Raw genomic sequence first — 20224 nt, 5'->3', positions numbered from 1 at the left:
GGGGGTCGGGGGTATATATGGATGAATGGATGGGGTATGTGGTGTTTGTGTGTGGAGGGGGAAGAAAGAGTGTATGGTGGTGATGATTTTAAGATGATCATCACTTACAATGTTTGTTTGTTTCTCCCAAGTGCCTTGAGAGAGAGAGAGAGAGAGAGAGAGAAAGGTTGTGATGACCTTAAGAGAGAGAGTGTGAGGAGGCCCCATTGGCACATGGCTCCTGAAAGGTGACCTCTGAGGAAAAATGGGCTTGTGCAGGGCCGGTGCTACCCTAGAGGCCACTCAGGTGGCTGCCTAGAGCACCAAGGTAAGGGGGGCGCCGAACGCTGCACCCGGAAGCCGCTCTCCCACAGCGGCTCTGAGAGGGCGGCTTCCAGGCACGCCGTTCTGAAGCCAATCACCCGCCCCAGTGTCCTGGCTTCGCTTTGGCTGGGCGCCCACCCAGCCGAAGTGAAGCCACGCCCACCCCAGCGTCCTGGCTTCGCTTCGGCTGGGTGGGTGCCCAGCCGAAGCGAAGCCAGAACGCTAGGGTGGGGGGACGGGCGGGCGGCTTTGGAACGGCGCGCCCGGAAGTTGCTCTCCCAGAGTGGTTTCCGGCCAGGCGCGCCATTCCGAAGCCACCCACACACCCCAGCGTCCTGGCTTCGCTTTGGCTGGGTGGGTGAGATGGCGCCCCGCGCCCAGGTTCACTGGGGTGAGGGTGGGTGGGTGAAAGCAGCTCACCTGCCTAGGGCGCAAAATAGTCTGGCACCGGCATTAATGCTGGTGGCATTAATAATGCCTTATTAATTAATAAGGCATAAAGGATTGTGCATTAATGGCACAATCCTATGCTTCTTTAGGCAGAAAACAGTCTTACAATTCCCATCCTTCCCCAGCCAGTCCGTTATACAATGGGCTGCATCCAGACTTAAGTCTGAAATTGGTCTTCCCCGCCCCCCCTTGCCTGCCCCCATCAGATGCCTCACAAAGGAAGGGGAAGAGAGGAACGGAGGCTCTTCTCTGCCCTTCCCCCTCCCCATATACATCTCAAAGTAACATGGAGATCACTTGTTTTCACATATTACTTCCGGTTTTGGAATAAGACATTTCAGACTCAAAATGACCTCGTCAGGGACTGGACTTACCTCCCATCGCAGCTGAGGGGGGATGTTTCTTATCTGAATTTTGCGGCTCCTAAAATCAAGGAGGAGGAAGAAAAGAATTATTTTTAGACTCCAGTCCCACGCTGTCTTCAAACTGTCACAAACATCAAAGAAGACCAATGCATCCCTACCTGGAAGGCACACTATCTAAAAGTAGCACAAGATGATTTTTTTTGTTCTACAAACACATTCAAAAATATTTCAGTAGCATATATACACTTACTAGTTCTTTTGGGGCTAAATATGTGGGGGCTCACTCTTTTGCCTATGGGTCCACCCACCACTGGAATGCAGCCCCCGCAAGTTGCAAATTGTGCACAACAAACAGTGGTTGAACATGAAAGATGTAGTAATATCCCCAAATTTGCGCAAATATTCCCAAATTTTTGCAATTTCCTCCCCTACAGGAGCGGTAAAGCAGCAGTTTCTGCAGCTGAAACTCTCCCCACGGCCTGAGTTCGATCCCAGCGGAAGTTGGTTTCAGGCAGCTGGCTTGGGTCGACTCAGCCTTCCATCCTCCCGAGGTCGGTAAAATGAGTACCCAGTTAGCTGGGGGAAAGGTAATAACGGCCGGGGAAGGCAACAGCAAACCACCCCGCTATAAGGCCTGCCAAGAAAACATCAGCGAAAGCTGGCGTCCCTCCAAGAGTCAGTAATGACTCAGTGCTTGCACGAGAGGTTCCTTTCCTTTTCAATTGAAGAAATAGTTCTTTAATTTATTCCCGCCTCCTCAACATACACACTCACACATACTGGGCTATGAGATGCAGAGGAAAATGTATGCACGGACGTTTTGGTTTTGTTCTTTGCTCTTTCAGAATTGCGTAACTCCAGAAGATCAGAGGTTCGGTGCTGTGGCTCCCTTCACATCTCCTAATTAAAGTTTAAAATACTGTTTCAAAAAGTTGAGGCTTGTCTTGGGAGCCAAGTCAGCACTTGGATAATCTTGATGTCTGCCCCTCACCCACCTTCCCCTCGCTGGCCACCATTTCTGGCAGCAGCTGCAGAGCGTAGCAGAGCGAGGAAATGTTTTCGGAGAGTTCACAAGAGGAGAAGGCGAGGCGTTGGTGGGTGAAATGGAGAAGGAAGAGGTGGTTGGTGACAGCTGAGGAGGTGAGGGGAAAAATGGGTTCCTGCTTTAGTCTGTGGAGGAAATTTGCACAAATTGGGGAAAAGTGCGCAAATCCAAGGGGCAAAGTTGCGCAAATTGAACCCAAGGACATGTTCAGCAGTTTGAGGACATTTGCAGCAGACCTGTGCTCACACTCAGGATGGTGAACACATGCCTGCACGTTTTACTAGAAAAAAACAAAATTCTCATACAGGACTAATATTGGGTACAGCCCAGTATTACCACAGCCGCTCTGTCCCTGTCAAAAAAAGGAAGGGAATTTAGGACCCAGGTACTGTTTAGATTGATGTAAAATAGGCAGTAAAAGCTATTAAGTTTCCATTGGCACCAATGATGCATAAGCCTGTGGGAGGAGGGACATTTTAGCTTTAATCATGCTGGGGAATAAAAGATAATCCTCCCCTCCCTACCCACTGTGATTTCAGTAAGACACATACACCCCAAAAAAACTTATTATTAAAATTAAAAAGGAAGATGTAGTGACGTTTGTCATGCCATCTAGCTCCAGAGACCGCAGACACCTAAGGGTGCAGGCTCGCCCGGCTACTAGACGCAGAAGTATGTGCCTGACAAACAGGGAGTCCTTGTAAATCAAGGTATGCTCATGAGCAAGGCTCTACTCTTGAGTAGACCATTCCTCAGAATAGTCTCAGGATGCTAGAAATGTTCTTAGCATCCTAAGACTATTCTCTTTTTTGTGTTCATCTTGGACACTCATCCGCCTTGCACCCTCTCCTCTGGATGTCCCCGTGTTTGGCCCTTGGACTGCCTGTTGACCTTGCCTTCGGAAGTGACCCTGGCTAAAATCCCAGAGTTTTGTCCCTGCGCCACGGTAAGCAGGACAGCATTATGCACAGTGTGTAGTTTGGCCCCAAGCGTCTATATTTCCTACATTTACACAGTGCTCTAACCTCTGCAACAAATCTATTAAGGTAGTCCATCCCCAGAGACTTATGGACTCAATTGGTTGTTTAAAAGACTCTGGAAACTCATTTTATAGATAAAAATGGCTCCCATCCAATCAGTCAGACTGCAGTTGTGGCAGGGTCTGAGCCGGGCGTGTCCGAGGCACTGCTGAATCATGCTTGCTTAGATTTATCACTGCCCATTGCCGGCAAGCAAAGTGCGTGGGAAGATTCACACAGCCTTGGGCTTGCTGAGTTCTTATCAGTCCTGACTTGCTACAGAATTTGGGTAGAATCCAGAATTACACTGGATCAAATGTGCTGACAAGAATGGACTTCCCTGCACCTCCTTTCCAATCCCACCACAGTGACATAGGCCGTTGCTAGACGAGGATTTAGCCCGGGCTGATACCCAGGCTTACTCCTGTGCATCCAGATGACGCACAGGGGATCCCGGGGTCAGCCCGGGCTAAACCCTCCCTTGACCCGGGATAACCGGATCCGCTTGTGGCCCGATATTTCCGCAGCCCTGGGCTAAGCCCGGGGCTGTGGAAGGTCTAGCTGGTTGTGCGTCTTTTCCCGGCTACGTTGCTTACTCGCGAGTAGCCAGGAGAAGCCGCTGTGCCCATCAGGCCAGGGGGGAATCGCGGGGGGGGGGAGATGGGGGCTGGGGGGGGAGAGCAGACCCAGAAGGAGAGATGGGGGGGAAGAGCGGAGCCAGGGTGGGGAGACTGCAGCCGGGGGTGAGGTGGAGAGGGCATCAGACATGGCGAGCGGGAGGGGGCGAGCCAGCAAGCGGGGGGGGTGAGCGAGAAGGGGAGCGAGCGGGGGGCGGGCGGGGGGCATCAGACATTGTGGGGGGGAAATCGGGGGCAGGGGGAGCGGGGAACTCTTTTAAAAAAAAGACCTACCTTATCATTGGTACGCTCCTGCGCACATGGCCCCTTTAAGTTTTTTTTAAAATGGCCGACGCGACGGGGCTTTCCCTTACCCCGTCGCATGTCACGTGTAGACTGGGGCGATGGCCCACGCTAGCTGCAGCACGGGCTCACCCCTACTCCCCACCTGATTAACAGGTAGGTCTAGCAAGGCCCATAGAGAGTCAAAGAATCTGTTGCATAGGGTGAGCTGTGGTTTATGGGTGGAGGGGGGATCCCCATAAATCTGGCAGAAGGGACCTTTTATGAATAAAAGGCAGATCCTGGATCCAGACCGGAGAGATAATCAGGCCTTTTTGATGATGGCAATGGAAAACCCTTCCTTATGTCAAGAAAGGATAGCAGCATAAAGAAAATCTCTAAGCAGCCCGTTGAATCTACCTATATCTTGGTTTGTAAGTAAAGGTGAAAATTAAATGTACTACCTTGATCAATAATTAGATTTAAATCTAATCTATTTCTTATTTATTTATTTATTTATTTCTGTTGGTTTAATTATGTTTTGGAAAATTAATAAAATCTTTAATATATATTTTTTTAAAAAAGAGGAAAGGGGAGCAGCTACTTTAAAACAAGCGGCCATGCAGCCAGAATCAAAAAAGGACATCACTTGATCCAGAAGAACTTGGACTTCATCCGCCAGTGAAATTGAGTTTGTTTTAGTCCCGGCTTTGTTTGGGGACTTGGCTCTAGGGTTGAGACAGCTTGAGTTGCCCACATGGGCAATCTCCTTCTAGGGATGGCATGGAGGGAATGTGACCCTATTGGTCTTACTGGACCTGTCAGTGACATTTGATACGCTTGACCATGAAGCACTGCTGGGATGCCTTCAGGATTTACTGAGGATTAGAGGCGCAGCAATGCAGTGGCGTTAGCTCTCTAGGCACGCACAGAGGGTAGTCTTGGGTAACTTCTATTTGATAGTTAATTTGTGGGTGACATGGCCAAGCTGGAGCCATGGAGGCTGCACCCGTATCTAAATCTTCCAGTTTGGGATTAATGGCTTCAGCTGAAAGCTGGAGAATGAGTGAAGCATGCAGAAAATAGCTACGCTGTTGTCCAGGCAAAGGCAGCAGGCCAGTCTCCTAGCATTTATACTATGCTTGGCCAATCCTGAGGCTTCATACTGCCTGCCAATAGCAGGGGATGATGTTTCACACATATTCCCTCTCCCTATTTCATAAGAACATAAGAAGAGCCATGCTGGATCAGACCAAGGGTCCATCTAGCCCAGCATTCTGTTCACACAGTGGCTAACCAGCTATCAACAGGAGACCCACAACCAAGATATGAGTGCAACAGCACCCTCCTGTCCATGTTCCCCAGCAAATGGTGTACATATAGGCATACTGCCTCTGATACTGGAGGTAGTATACAGCCATCAAGACTAATAACCATTGATAGCCTTCTCCTCCAGGACTTTGTCTAACCCCCTTTCAAAACCATCCAAAATTGGCCATCAGCACATCCCGTGGTAGTGAATTCCTTAGTTTAACTATGCTCTGTGCTAAGAAGTACTTCCTTTTATCGTTCCTGAATCTCCCACCAATCAGCTTCACATCGAGGCAGTAGCTAAATCCTGTCGTTTCTTCCTATATAATATTGCCAGGATTCGACCATTTTTGTCTGTCTCTTCTGCCAAGACTCTCGTTCACGCACTGGTTATCCCTCGGCTGGACTACTGCAACCTTCTTCTCTCTGGCCTTCCTTCGTCTCACATCAGTCCGCCGGTCTCTGTCCACCACTCTGCCGCTAAGATCATCTTCCTGGCCCGCCGCTCTGACCATGTCACTCCACTTCTGAAATCTCTTCATTGGCTTCCAATTCACTCCAGAATCCAATATAAACTTCTCCTGCTGACCTTCAAAGCTCTTCACGGTCTAGCTCCTGCCTATCTCTCCTCTCTCATCTCACACTATCGCCCCGCTCGGGCTCTCCGCTCCTCTGATGCCATGCTTCTCGCCTGCCCAAGGACCTCCACTTCCCTTACTCGGCTTCGTCCTTTTTCTTCTGCTGCCCCTTACGCCTGGAACGCTCTTCCAGAACACTTGAGAACTACAAACTCAATCACTGCTTTTAAAACTCAGCTAAAAACTTTTCTTTTCCCTATAGCCTTCGAATATTGAGTTTCTTCTGACTCTATGCTGTTAGCTTCACCCTACACGGTGCCTGTTTACACTTCCCTGTGCCTGTTTGCATTCTCCTTCCCTCTTTATTGTTTACTACAACTTATTAGATTGTAAGCCTATGCGGCAGGGTCTTGCTATTTACTGTGTTATCTGTACAGCACCATGTACATTGATGGTGCTATAGAAATAAATAAATAAATAATAATAATAATAATAATAATAATAATAATAATAATAATAATAATAATAATAGGACCTTGGGCTCTGGTAGAATGAGAAAGGAAGAAAAATGTTTCCTTATCCTCATTCTCCACACCACACATAATTTTGTATAACTCTTTCCTTTCAGTGCCGAAAGACGACTCTGAGTTCTGAGCATACATTATTTTAAAAGAACCATTTATGCAATATAATATTAAGCAATATAAAATTTGGAGCAAAGTCAAAAGGAAAAACTAATTATAATAACTAAGCTAATCATCATCGTAATAATAGAAATGAAGGCAGGACTGATTGCTTGACAATGGTTTAACAGTATTGACAGTCAAATGACCAACTCTAGGGGTTTGACTTCCAGAATTCCTTGAGCTTCATTACATCTCTTTTTAAACACCTAACAGAACAGTTCTATGGAGGTCGGGATGAGGTGGAGGAAGAGAGTCCATGTCAGAGGAACAGCCACTTTCTAAGCCCTGCTGGGCTCACATCAGCCAGGACAAAAGGTGTCGATGGGTGGGGTTCCTCTTCCTTCCTTTTCCGTACTTGGTTCACCTTTTCCGTGGGAGGAAAAATAACTGCATCAGCTCCAGGGCATTGTTTTTCTCCCTTCTTGGGAGGCATATAGGGGGAGGGGTACGATGACTGGAGGGTTTTAGATCCAGGCCTCCCCTAATAAGCCCCTTGACATGGCCCTTTTCTCCTCTTATCACTGTTGGAGCAGAGGCAACGAAGGAGTGATGGCAGCAGAGCCATCACTCTGCCCCAAAGAAGAGACCTCCAGCAGAGGACCTCCTTCTCTACATGTAGACCTCCCTCTCTGGAAGCTCTGTATGCCACATTTATATTGTATCTATTATTAGAAAGGAAAGGAACCTCTCGTGCAAGCACTGAGTCATTACTGACTCTTGGAGGGATGCCAGCTTTCTCTGACGTTTTCTTGGCAGGCCTTATAGCAGGGTGGTTTGCCGTTGCCTTCCCCAGCTGTGATTACCTTTCCCCCAGCTAACTGGGTACTCATTTTACCGACCTCGGGAGGATGGAAGGCTGAGTCGACCCGAGCCGGCTGCCTGAAACCAGCTTCCGCTGGGATCGAACTCAGGCCGTGGGGAGAGTTTCAGCTGCAGAAACTGCTGCTTTACCGCTCTGCACCACACAAGGCTCTGTATCTATTATTAGTAATACACTAACTCTCCTCTGCTCCTGAAAAGTACCCATTCTTTGCCTGCCTTCATTTATTCTTTTATAATTGTGAGCTTAGAATGGTTTCACGTTTGTTTCTGCTCATTTACCTTTTATTTTGCCTCTACATTCTGTAAATACAATTCTTGCTGATACTTTTTTTTAAAAAAACTAACATGGTACTGTGTGACCCTCCAACTCATTGGAAGCTTCCAAGTGAGGCCTTTGAATCTGAACAGGAAGCTCAACTTCATATTACATTATCCTACAAGCTGTATTACTTGACAACTCTTCCAAAGTGTTGGCTACAGCACAAGCGGTAACAGCATCTATCAGCCATATATCCCACTGCCCCCAGCCTCCTAGATCTCTTGGCTTTTACCGCATCCTGTAGGAAAACCCAAGACATCATATCCATTCTCCTAATGCTTCCAGTCTTCAGGATCCAGGTCCTTGTCTCCTGCCCGACTCTCCAGAGCATTCTGAAAATCACATCCGTCGGAAGGAGATGGGGCGAGCAAAATTACACTCGGAGAGCGTCAGCTTGAATCTCAGGGGGTCAATAAAACAAGAGAGAGAATCTCTATAAAGAGCCTAGGGGTTGTCTATAAAACATGCTCTTGTTTTAATGGCTGGGAAAGATTGAGGCCAAGGCAGCAGCAGTGGGGCTGGGGGGGGGGGGTAACAGCAACAGAGGATTTTGACAAGTGTTCGAACACGAGAGCAACAAGCTTCACCTCTTATTCCCGATCCCGCCCTTCCTAATTCCTGCTTCCCAAAATAGAATCTTTGGGAATTTCAATGCCAAAATTAACCCATCCCTCTGTAGCAGCTGCCACACACAAGTACAGGTGGAACATCTTCACTCCATCAGACTTCCTGGACATTCCTAAATTCACCAAGCAGCTGCAATTTGGGGGGGGGGGTTTGAAACGCAAATACTGTAACAGATATGCAGCCATGTGTGTCCCTCGCTACCTGCTGTGACAATTTTTCACACGCAAATTCATATTTTATCTATCTGTGACCGCCACTCCCTGTGAGTCCTGCAGCCAGCTCCACGCCCCCAACCCCAACTTCTACAAAACGGAACATCAACTGTGTTTGTAGGTTACTCTTTACATGCAGGATTTATTTATTTATAACACTGTATACCGCTCCACATCTAGACACGAGTGCTGAACAACAAGGAATGAAAGGAACAAAAGACAAAAAGAATATATAACATGATATTAAAATCATTCTTTTTTAAAAAAAGTGTGTGTAAGGCTGGTCAACCAAAGAAGGCTTCCTCAAAAACAGCTGTTTTCAGGAAGCACTGAAAACAATGCAGTGTTCGCGCTTGCCTGACCTCTAGAGGCAGGGAGTTCCATAGGAAAGGTGCCACCACACTCAAGGCTCTTCTCCTGGTGGACTCCAGGCAGGACATAGGTCCATGTGAAGCCACCAGGAGCATGTCCCCCTGACCAGGGAGGTTGGTAAGGGAGAAGGTGCTCTCTCAGGTACCCTGGACCCAAGTTGTTTAGGGCTCTGTACACTAGTACTAAAACCTTAAACCTGGCCCAGTAGCAAATAGGCAGCCAGTGGTGCTCCCTCAGAGGAGTTAAATATTGATATATCTTTTCATTTATTCCACTCTAACTAGTTATCTTTTATGTGTTGTTGTTTTTTGTGATACGAGTTCCTTGAGAAGCAGCTTGATTATGTTAAAAACAGAGCAAAGGGGTGGGTTCAAGGAGCTCTGGAAGTCAAACACACACACCTCCCAAGGCCTGGGCATTTGATTAATCAACCCTGGTCAAATATTGCCATTTTAGAGATAGGCAACTGAGGCTATGAGAAAGTGATTTCCCTCAGCCAGAGCCACTGAAATATTTCCAATTCTTAAGCACCAACACCACTAAGGTTTTACGTGCCACAGGCCAATATGAAATTAGTCCTGAGCAAGGCATCATGTTTTTGTTCATGCAACCAAGGTGCCGGGGATTCTTCCTGCCCTGCCTATGCCTGAGGCAAGAGATGAGCTCAGCTTGTTAGTACAGAATGTCCTGTCTTAAAGCCAGAGGGATAGACAAGATCACTTTAAAAACTCCGTGGATCCTTTACGGTTTTCAGGATTTGAAGGCTAAGGTACTGTACACTGGATCAAACACAGAAGCAGAGGTTGTAGAACTTTAAAGTGTTTACAAAAAGTAAAAGAAACTGTTGACAATGGTAGATAATTGCCGTGATCCAGTTAATGAACTCTGCAGGCAGTCTTCTGTATCGCAGACAGCGAAGGACATCTCAGGAATCTGCTTTATACCAAATCAAACCACTGGGTGATCTGGCTCAGTATTGTGTCCTGTGACTTGCAGCCGTTCTCCAGGGTTTCAGGCAGGGGTCTTTGCCTCTCTATAGAGAGTGAACATGTCTCAAGTTCCCGGAAAATAGTACTTTATTTTCAGTAAAGCTCAATACATTTCAGCCCTGATATTTTAGGGGGCCTCTTCCAGGGGTAGCTTTAAAATCTCCTTTTGAGAACTCAGACTGAGTTATCTTTGAAGACATCCCCTAAAAATATCAGGCTCAAAACACACTGGCTTTATTGAAAATAAAGTAGTATTTTCTGGCATGCAGAGGTACAAAGATCATCAACAAGGCATAGGAATATGGGAAGCCGCCTTATGCTGAGTCAGACTGTTGGTCCATCTAGCCCAATATTGTCAACATTGATTGGCAGCAGCTCTTCAAGGCTGCAGGCAGGAGTCTTTCCTAGCCATACCTGGAGATGTTGGGGAATGACTGTCTGCATTCAAAGCGGGGTATTCTACCACTGAGCTTTAGGCCTTAGCTAGACCTAAGGATTATCCCAGGCAAATGGAGAGGTCATCCCTGCCTGCTCCCGGGATCCCCTGTGTGTCATTTGGATGCACAGGGATGATCCCGGGATATAGGCCTGGTCTACCTATGGCCACAGTCTCTGCCCCGCAGAGGGGCAAAGGAGCTTTCTCAGCACTGGTGCACTTGTACTGGAATGCCCTCCCCAAAATGTTTCACCGGGCACCAACATTACTATCATTTAGCAGCTTTCGATTCCATCAACCACGGCATCCATCTGGGGAGGCTGTCTGAATTGGGAGCTGGAGGCACTGTTTTACACTGCTTCCACTCCCACTTGGACAGCCAGTTCCAGAAGGTGGTGCTGGGGGGTTATTGTTCTGCCTCATGGTGTCCCTCATAGCTCCATTTTCCCTCCTATGCTTTTTAACATCTACATGAAAACACTGGGTTGTCCGGAGTGAGGTGACATCAATATGTGGGTGACCCCTAACTCTACCCCTCCTTTTCATCTAATGCCGGTGACGCAGTGTCTATCCTGAAATGGTGCTTGGACTCAGTAATGGGCTGGATGTGGGCCAATGAACCGAGACTCAATCCAGACAAGAATGAAGTTCTGTTAGCAGGTGGTTCATCTGTCCAGCTAACTGGAATTCAACCAGCTCAAAATGGCTTTGCACTCTCCCAGAAGGAGCAAGTTTGTAGTCTGAGGATGCTCATAGATTCAGCTCTCTCACAGTTGAGGCCCAAGGGACTTCAATAACACGAAGGGCCTTTTATTGACTGTGGCTTATATACCAGCTACAACCCTACCTGGACAGAGATAGCCTGGCTACTACTATCCATGCTCTGGTAGCCTCCTGCCTGGATTATTGCAATACGTTACGCATGCAGCTACCTCTGAAAACAGTCCAGAAACTTCAGTTAGTATAGAATAGAGCAGCGAGGCTTCTAACTGGGATGGGCCATTTTAAACGTATTAATTACTCTAGTGCTTGCATCAACTACACTGGTTGGCCATCAGTTTTCAGGCCTGATTCAAGTGTTGATGAGAACCTTTAAAGTCCTAAATGGATTAGGACCAGTTTACCTGAAGGAGCACTTTCCTGTCTTCAAAGGTTCTTCTCTAGTGCGACAAGTGGCTTCCAGGGAAAAAGCCTTCTCTATAGTGCCCCCCACCCACCCCCATCTGTGGAATGCCCTTCCCAGGGAAATCCACCTGGTGCCTTCATTATGTACATTTAGATGACAGGTAAAGACCTTCCTCTCCAAGCAGGAATTGAATCTTTAATCTGTTGCTTGATTAATAATTTTTACGGCTTGCTGCTCAACATTTTCAATGTTTAACACTGCATTATTTTTTTGTTATTTTTCTGTTGCTTGGTTTTATGATTGTAAACTGCTCCAAGGGATTTGCCAGTGGGGCCATAAACAACTCTAATAAATAAATAAATTTTGGTGCCAGGCAAAGCAATGTTTATCGAGTTCTATCTTAGATTTTGAAAAGCGTTTGAAAACTCATCTCTTTTCCATACCTTTTGGAACCCTATCCTGATTTATTGTTCACAATGCTTCGATTATTCCCTTATTCTGTCTTTGTGTAACTCCTCCCCCTCATATGTTTTAATGTGATTTTAGATTGTAAGCCTCTGGGCAAAATACTGTTGCTACTTTATTTGTACATACTGCATAGCACCAAGTACATTGTTGGTGCTATATAAATAAATATTAATAATAATCATCATCTTTCCAGGCGTTTTAACAGAATATAATGGTGTGCAATGCAATCCTATGAGTGTCTGCTCAGAAGTAAATCCTATTGAATTTAATGGGAATTTCTCCCAGGTAAATATGTATAGGACTGTAGCCTTTAGTGAGTGAGCTTTTTTAGACTGTTTTAAGGTTTTATCTACTTGCTTTCTTGGCTTTGCAAGGCAAGTTTGATATATGTTTTATTCTGTTCACCGCCCTGATCTGATGAAGAGTGGTACAAAAATGTTCTATTTTTTACTTTTCTTTAACTATGAGAAAGCTCAGAATTTAATGAACAGATGCCACTTACTGGTAGAATAGCGAGATCGTCTTTAAATATATAACTTGTGAATAAGGAAGATTTCCTATTATAGTAATACACAAGGCTCAAAATGGCTTCCCTCCGCCCACAACCCCGAAAGTCAACAAGGCACACTGATATTTTCCATAGATCTAGTTTTTTTTAAAAAAAATTACTGGCATTTATCTCAAGTGAGGACCATCAGTTTCAGTTGCTTGTGATGAGAATAAAGAACATAGTCCCACTCCAAAATACAAAACCTTACACTGGTTTCGGAGACAAACTGTGGAGGAAAAAGGCTGGTACTGTGGGAGGGGGGGGGAGTTGTCCCAGAAAATCTGGCAGAGGAAGAAAAAAGACTCCTACTATATAAGCAGGGAGGCCATATTTTAATCTTTAACTAAAGTTTTCAGTTGATTAATTGCACAACTTAAATCAATTAAAACGTACAGACTTATCACGAAACGAAGCAAGCTCCATGAAGAGCAGCAAAAATAGAGATATTTAGTTGCATGATGTACGTTGAGTCCAGGGTTTGAATTTCTCAGCACAGCATTGCACAGCCTTACGAACAACCATTCCTATAGATGTCTGGCAGAACTGGCTGGGGTAGGAATTGGTTAGACACATGTTTTCCTCTATCAACTTAAATCCCTCTGACCCCTTCCTATAGTACAGCATTCCTTGCATTCCAGACTTCTTAAACAATGGCTCCTCCATTCATTTGGGGACATGGAACAGCATTCAAGCAAGAGATTTCATTACAATTTCCATCCCCCACCAAAAAAGAAGGGAGGGGGGAATCGAAAACGGGACAGGGCTTTCATTCCAATGAGAAACACATTTTTTGTTTCCATTTTATTTCATTTTCCATTTTATATTACAGATCCTGCCAGACTACCAAACGTAACTATAATTTGGGGGTTGGCCTTTTTGTTTTTAGATTTACCTATTATTAAAAAAAAAATCACCTCTGTACCCAAAGGTTTGGGGCACAACAACGTAAATTGAGGGGGGAGAATAAAGTAAAAAGAATTAACAACTCAGAAATACCATCTCTTCATCTGAAAAAGATAGGACTTGCAACTGGGCGTTTCGAAGTGCCCTTCTTGGATCCAGATTGAATTATGCTTAGAGTAGATTTATTAAAATCAATGGGACTATAGTTATGACTTACTTCTCCCATTGATTTCAATGGGTTTACTCCATGCATGACTAAATCTGGATCAAGCTCCTATGTCTTGATGGGGCTTTGCAATATACCAAAGAAATAATAATCCTTTGGGATCCTTAAAACCTTTCTTTCTTATGCAAAAAAGGCAATGCAATCCTTTGCATGTCTACTCAAAACTACATCCCAGTGAGTTCAAAGAGACTTACTCCCAAGCAAGTGTGCACAGAATTGCAGTCAGTCTCCCAGGGCTGCCCAAAATGACAACTCATTCATTTAAGCCTCGCAAACAGATTGCCTGAGGCTGCGATCCTGAACATATTTACTAGGAGGTAAGCCACATTGAATATAGTGGAACTTATGCATAATATGGGTTGCATCTAGATTTCTCCACCTCCTACACCCTACCACAGCTTCTCCAACTGCCTGAAAATGCTACACAGAGGGCCAGAGGACCCTGCTGAATGGGGGGAGCTGTGGGGAGGGGGGAGGCCTGAAAATCAGGCAGAGGCACCTCCCATGAGAGGAGCTCTTCCATCCACGGAAGGCAGATCTTGGATCCAACCCGTATATTGGGTTTTAATCAATCCAGACAAGCTGCACTCAGACCCCATTGAAATCAACGTGAAAAGTTACTCATTACTCATTTAAGTCCGACTGATTTCAATATAGTCTCAATCCCATCCTGTAGGACTGTGCTATAAGCTAAGCATGGCCCTGCAGTTTTGTGCATGACCTCAATATAGCTGGAGTGGGGGCAGCAACGCCCCACCGCATCTCAGCCCTTTGATCCCCTCCTCCTCTGAGGGTCGCAAGAAAGCACTTCCAAAACATAGCTGAGAAACTATTCTACCAAGCTGTCATCAAACCAGTGCCAAACAGGCTCCAGTATGTCAGACCAGTTGCCATATGTTTAGTAGTCTGAACCATAACCCAAAAGGTATAATTTCAGCCACAGCCAAACCAAAACCGAACCAGCAAATGTTAATGCATTAATTTCCACATTCTCCTGCCCCGTACCATTCCTTCTATTTCTGATGTTCCAAAGTGAGTGCCATTTCTTTATGTAGCCAAAATGGCACTATCCATGTACAAGACGGAGGTATCAGCAAGCCTGCGTGCGCCCCAAGGTTTGTAGAAGTACAAAAAAAGTTTGGAAAAAGATAAAAGCCTAAATAGGGAGAGTGGGGGCAAAATCGTCCCGAGGAAGACTGAGCATGCTCAGTGGACACGGAATAATAATAACAACAACAACAACAACAACAACCAGGCTCTCCCTCTGGATCGAGACGGGGTACAATATGAATGCAAACATCATATAACTAATTAAAACATTTAAAACTAATACATTATTAAAAGCAGCACATTATTAAAAGGAATGCTAACAGATTGTTAGGGAGGAAATGGAAAACCATGTGGGACCAGGAATGGAATGGAGTATCCTGGAGGAGGGCATGGCTGACAGCACTTCAGAATGCAATATTTTGCTGCAAGTCCCACTTATGGCTATTAAAAGTGAGTAAGAAAAAGGATCATAAGGGCATGTGGAATACAGCAGATTTTAGCAGGGGCCAAGAAAGAAGCCAAAAGGGATTATATTTAGGGTTGCTATGTGTGTGTGCTGTGATTCTGCAAGAGCGCAGACAAGGCACAGGACTTGTTGGTCAGCTTCCTGAGAATGTCAGCTTTCCTTAAAAAAAGAATTTCCAATCCCTACAGCTGCAATGATATGCTTGGAAGCACATGTACATTGCCTGCTGAAATCTTAACCAGGTTACATTTTCCAGTGCTCACGAGTAGAGCTTCCACACTCTACCGAAGTCCTTATCTCCTTGCCATAGCTAATGAAATCTGAATATGTTATGCAAAACAGCAAACAGTTACAGCGTGAAAAATGTAGTGCGGTATAAAAACTTGCCCGATTTGCCTAATTTATATACGTCACAGAATTCTTTCATGATACGGAATTTGGATTGCCTAGGTGAAGATTTATTTATTTATTTATTTTATTACAGCATGATGAGAATGCCCAGCTTTGCTTCTATTGTGAACCGCCCAGAGAGCTTTGGCTATTGGGCGGTATTAAAATGTAATAAATAAATAAATAAATAAATATTCAAGGCCTTACGCATTCTGCATTTCCATGAGTTCATTACTTAACTGCGGGGCACTGGATGTGTAGGATTTCTGATTTATTTATTTATTTATTTATTTATTTATTTATTCTAGGCTGTATGGCTGTAAAAATAAAATTGATGGTGTTAATACCTGGAGAACTCAGAAAAGGTTTTTGAGACAACTTCCAGAAGTCAGGCTACAGGACTTTCGTGTTTTACACGACTGTTATCATCACAGACCCCTGTGATGTGTTATCATCACAGACAAACACAACAGCAGGAACGCAATACATTATGAAAAAGAAGATAATACACAGCCCAATTTACTTAGGACTCAGAATCTGGCCTTTTTTGGTGCACCATCTGAGCAAGCCTGGCATCAGATTAGGTTCACGCTGCCCTGTTTACAGTCACAGATATAAAGGACTGTATATCCTTATAAGCCAAGCTAGGAGCTACCTAATAAAAATGTATGGACACAGTTCAAAAAATAATTCAGTTTCTTAGACACTAGTTTGAATATTAGTGTCAAATCTGGCTACCAATGGGCCAGATCCAGAAAGGACCAGCAAAAGGATAAATGCCTACAGACACACAGTACCCGGGGCACAAAACTGTGGACAAGTTTAAGCATCTTTGTATTTAAGCACTTCCTGGTCACCATAGATGACGAGGAAATCCATGCAGGTGACTGAGCAGGGTGGCAGAGTTGGGGTGGGGTGTTCCGTCTATCTTCTGCACCCTGCATAGAATCCAAATGAAAGGTGGGATGCCTTCATGTCTAGGGTGACCATATGGCTCCTGTATCTTTAACACTTGCATAGAAAAGGGAATTTCCGCAGGTATCATTTGTACGCATGCAGCACCTGGTGAAATTCCCTCTTCATCACAACAGTTAAAGCTGCAGGAGCCATACTAGAGTTACCAGATACAAAAGAGGGCAGGACTCCTGCAGGTTTAACTGTGATGATGAAGTGGGAATTTCCCCAGGTGCTACATGCAAACAAATGACACTTGCTGAAATGCCCCTTTCAAAGATACAGGAGCGCTGTCCTCCTTTTCATATGGTCACCCTATTCCATGCCCAGCATAGAAATTCAGCTCTCTGACAGCCCCAGCAGGCTAGTGAGCTTTTTCTTTTCAGGCTAGCAACTGTTATGGGCTTCTTTACCAGGCTGGTATAAAGAGAAGCCTTCAGAATTGCGTGGCTTTCCCCAGCTGCTGAATATGGCCTGTTGTTCCCTGTAAAGCAGGCTTCTCTGAATCAGATGGTTACAGCAGATCCATATTTGAAAACTATTTTTTGCAGGACTGGGGTGATCCAGGTAATCAGAAGTTGGGATATCTCTAGCCCTGACCTAAACTGTAGTAGCAGAAGATCCTGGGGGTTATTATTTATTTTATATTTATTTATTTATTTGTTTGTTTATTTATTTTATTACATTTATATACCGCCCCACAGCCGAAGCTCTCTGGGCAGTTTACAACAATTAAAAATGGTAAACATTAAAAGTATACAAAATTTAAAAACCATCAAAAACAGTATAAAAACAACATTTAAAAACAACAATTCTGGGGTCCATTAAAAACAAACTTAATGTTGTTAAATGATGTTAAAATGCCTGGGAGAAGAGAAAAGTCTTGACCTGGCGCCAAAAAGATAACAATGTTGGTGTCAGGCAAGCCTCATCAGGGAGATAATTCCACAGTCAGGGGGCAACCACTGAAAAGGCCCTCTCCCTTGTTGCCATCCTCCGAGCTTCCCTCGGAGTAGGCACTCAGAGGAGGACCTTAGATGTTGAGCGCAGTGTACAGGTAGGTTCATGTTGGGAGAGGCGTTCCATCAGGTATTGCGGTCCCAAGCCATCTTTTGAGGTCCTCAAAAAAGTTGCTGTGTTGGGGTTACAAAATATGCAACCCCCTTTGGAAACTAACAGCCTAGAATGCCAGTCTTAACTTTACCAGGCTTTATGGTGCCAAGAGGAAAAGGTATAAGGAGAGAGACTCAGAAGATAGACACTTATTAAGATCCATCCCCCATGTTTTAAGAGGAAAGAGATGGGGCAGTGATGTGGGGTTTTCTGGGAAATTTTGAATTGGAAACATTTCTGGAAAAAAAATCCTGTACAAATTAAGTTAAGTTAAGTTGCATAGAGTCATTTGCATTAGAAAATGTTCTGACATCCTAAGAGTCCTAATTTAGCATATTTATTATACCCTGTGTTAATTTTTTTGTTCCCAAAACCACAGTTATTGGACCTGAAATATTTGAGGGAGGAAATTAAAGCACATTTAATATGATTTAAATGTTGTATTATATAGAAATTTGTATTGGAATACTTGCACAAATCTAATGACAATAGTACATATTTCCCTTACATTGTTTAATTGTAAGGGAAAGAACCAAGATATTGAAAACTGTTGACACACTAATTAATTTTAGTAACCCAAAGAAATGGGTGCAATATGCTGACAACCACTCTATTTCAACAGAGTTCCAACTCTCTTCCACTGAGAATGTTGGGGCACCTTCTGTTTCAGAAGCTTTAACTGTTGGGATGAAGAGGAAATTTCACCAGGTTCCCCATATATACAAATGACACCTGCTGAAATTTCCTTTTCTATGCAACTGTTAAAGATACAGGAGCCCTGTCCTCCTTTTCATATGGTCGCCCTAATACTGACCCCAAAACATGCCATCCACAAATCTTGCACCCTTTCCTATCATTCTGAGATAATGGCAGGTGTCCCCTCACATATGGACCCTTTCCCCCATAATTCTAGGACATGGACTGAACAATTACCTCCCATGCTGTCTCTTTTCCCACAGCTACAAGAACATTCTCCTCCAACACGGTCCATTTTTCCTATTATGAGATACTGACATTCTCAATGACCAAACGTATTGCCCCATTTCTAATTACTGTGGGGCCGGGAACAGGAATTTCCTCATGTATTGTCCATTTTTTTCATGTTATGATGGGCTATGAAGCTAAAATCTCCTCAAATTTTACCCCTTTGGATCCAAACTAAGCCACTCAGAAGTAAGCCCCATTGAGTTCAATAGTGCTTACTTCTTTGTCAATATGTATAATACTGCACCGTTAGTTGCTCTTGGGTCTCATTATTTCTGAATGCAAGCCACTTCGAGTACCATTTTTCTTGTTAGAAAGGCAGGGTACAACTCAAATAAATAAATAAAAATAAATGGCAATCCTTTCACTTTGATTTCAACGGGGTCTGTGCAACTAAGGCTGCAATCCCATGCACACTTACCTGAGAGCAAGAGCCATTGAGCTATACACATATGGGCATGCACTGTTAGTCTGGATCCAGCCTAATATGATACCAACTGAAAAAGCATCCCACAAATGGCCAACAGCAACTTTGATGCCCTCTTTCTCCATCAACTAAATATCAATGGGATAGTTCTGTACCAAACCAGAAGGCATGAGATTTTAATACCTCAATAATGCTAGCAGCATGACACAACTGAGAAAACTAGAAGGTTCTTATTCCTGTAACACACCTGTTACAAGGCCAGCATTTAATTTAGGCACATAAAAGCCAGGGTAGCTACATTGGTCTGTTAAAAAACCTGCCAAAATCCACATTTGGGAAAGGACCACCCAAAAAGTCACAAAACAGTGAAAGCAACAAAGGGTCTTGTAGCACCGTAAGGATTAACAAATTTATTATGGGATAACTTTTCAAGGACTAAAGTCCACTTCATCAGATGCAGAAACTGTTATCTTTAGTTATAGGTTCAGGGGGGTTGTAAACAGTGATGTCAAAGGGAAATGAAACATAGAAACTAAAGACAGTGGCCACATTTACACACAACAGTAAGCCAGAATTCCAGAGAATCCTAGTTTACCGTGAACAAGCTGTATGTTGGTGGATGAGCCCGGTGGCTCCCACTTAGCTCCTCCGGCTAGCAGGAGCGGCTAAAGTAATCAGAAACCGAAAAGCTTAACATGTCGTCTGAACCGTTCTCTGAAACCCTGGAGAGCTATTGCCAGCCGATGTAGCCTTTCAGACATTTTGGACTATAACACCCATCATACCTGTCCATCAGCCCTGCAGGCTGGGGCTGATGAGAGTTATAATCCAAATCATCTGGAGGGTGCCATGTTGGGGAAGGATGATGTAGACTAGGCTTGCCCCACCTGGCGTCCTCCAGATGTAGAGGATGTGCAACTTCCATAATTTCCAGCCGGTATGGCCAATGCTGGCTGCAAATTATGGGAGTTGCAGTTGCAACACATCTGGAGGGCACCAGGTTGGGGAAGGTTGGTATAGACCATACTACACAAATAGACAGCTTAAGTTCCTTGCTTGCGATCTTAAACTGTACCTTCTTAATACATACTAGAGGTGTGCACCAATACCCACCTGCAATGCAGACCCAGATTC

The 20224-nt window shown here is 44.6% G+C and overlaps 1 protein-coding gene across 2 annotated transcripts in view; it reads right to left on the bottom strand.

Annotated features, from left to right (window-relative positions):
- The window catches only part of IGF2BP1 (insulin like growth factor 2 mRNA binding protein 1), a 98746-nt gene that overhangs the window by 37108 nt on the left and 41414 nt on the right, over positions 1 to 20224 (bottom strand). For both annotated transcript variants that reach the window (XM_063136453.1, XM_063136454.1), the window contains exon 3: positions 1128 to 1176. In XM_063136453.1, coding sequence (XP_062992523.1) covers positions 1128 to 1176 — 49 coding nt within the window. The remainder of the gene's footprint in view (positions 1 to 1127; positions 1177 to 20224) is intronic.

Source organism: Elgaria multicarinata, chromosome 11 (genome assembly GCF_023053635.1).
Source record: "Elgaria multicarinata webbii isolate HBS135686 ecotype San Diego chromosome 11, rElgMul1.1.pri, whole genome shotgun sequence".
In the NCBI taxonomy this organism is placed as follows: Eukaryota; Metazoa; Chordata; class Lepidosauria; order Squamata; family Anguidae; genus Elgaria; species Elgaria multicarinata.
Note: the sequence above shows the minus strand (reverse complement) of the source record. Positions and strands in the feature narration are given on the sequence as shown.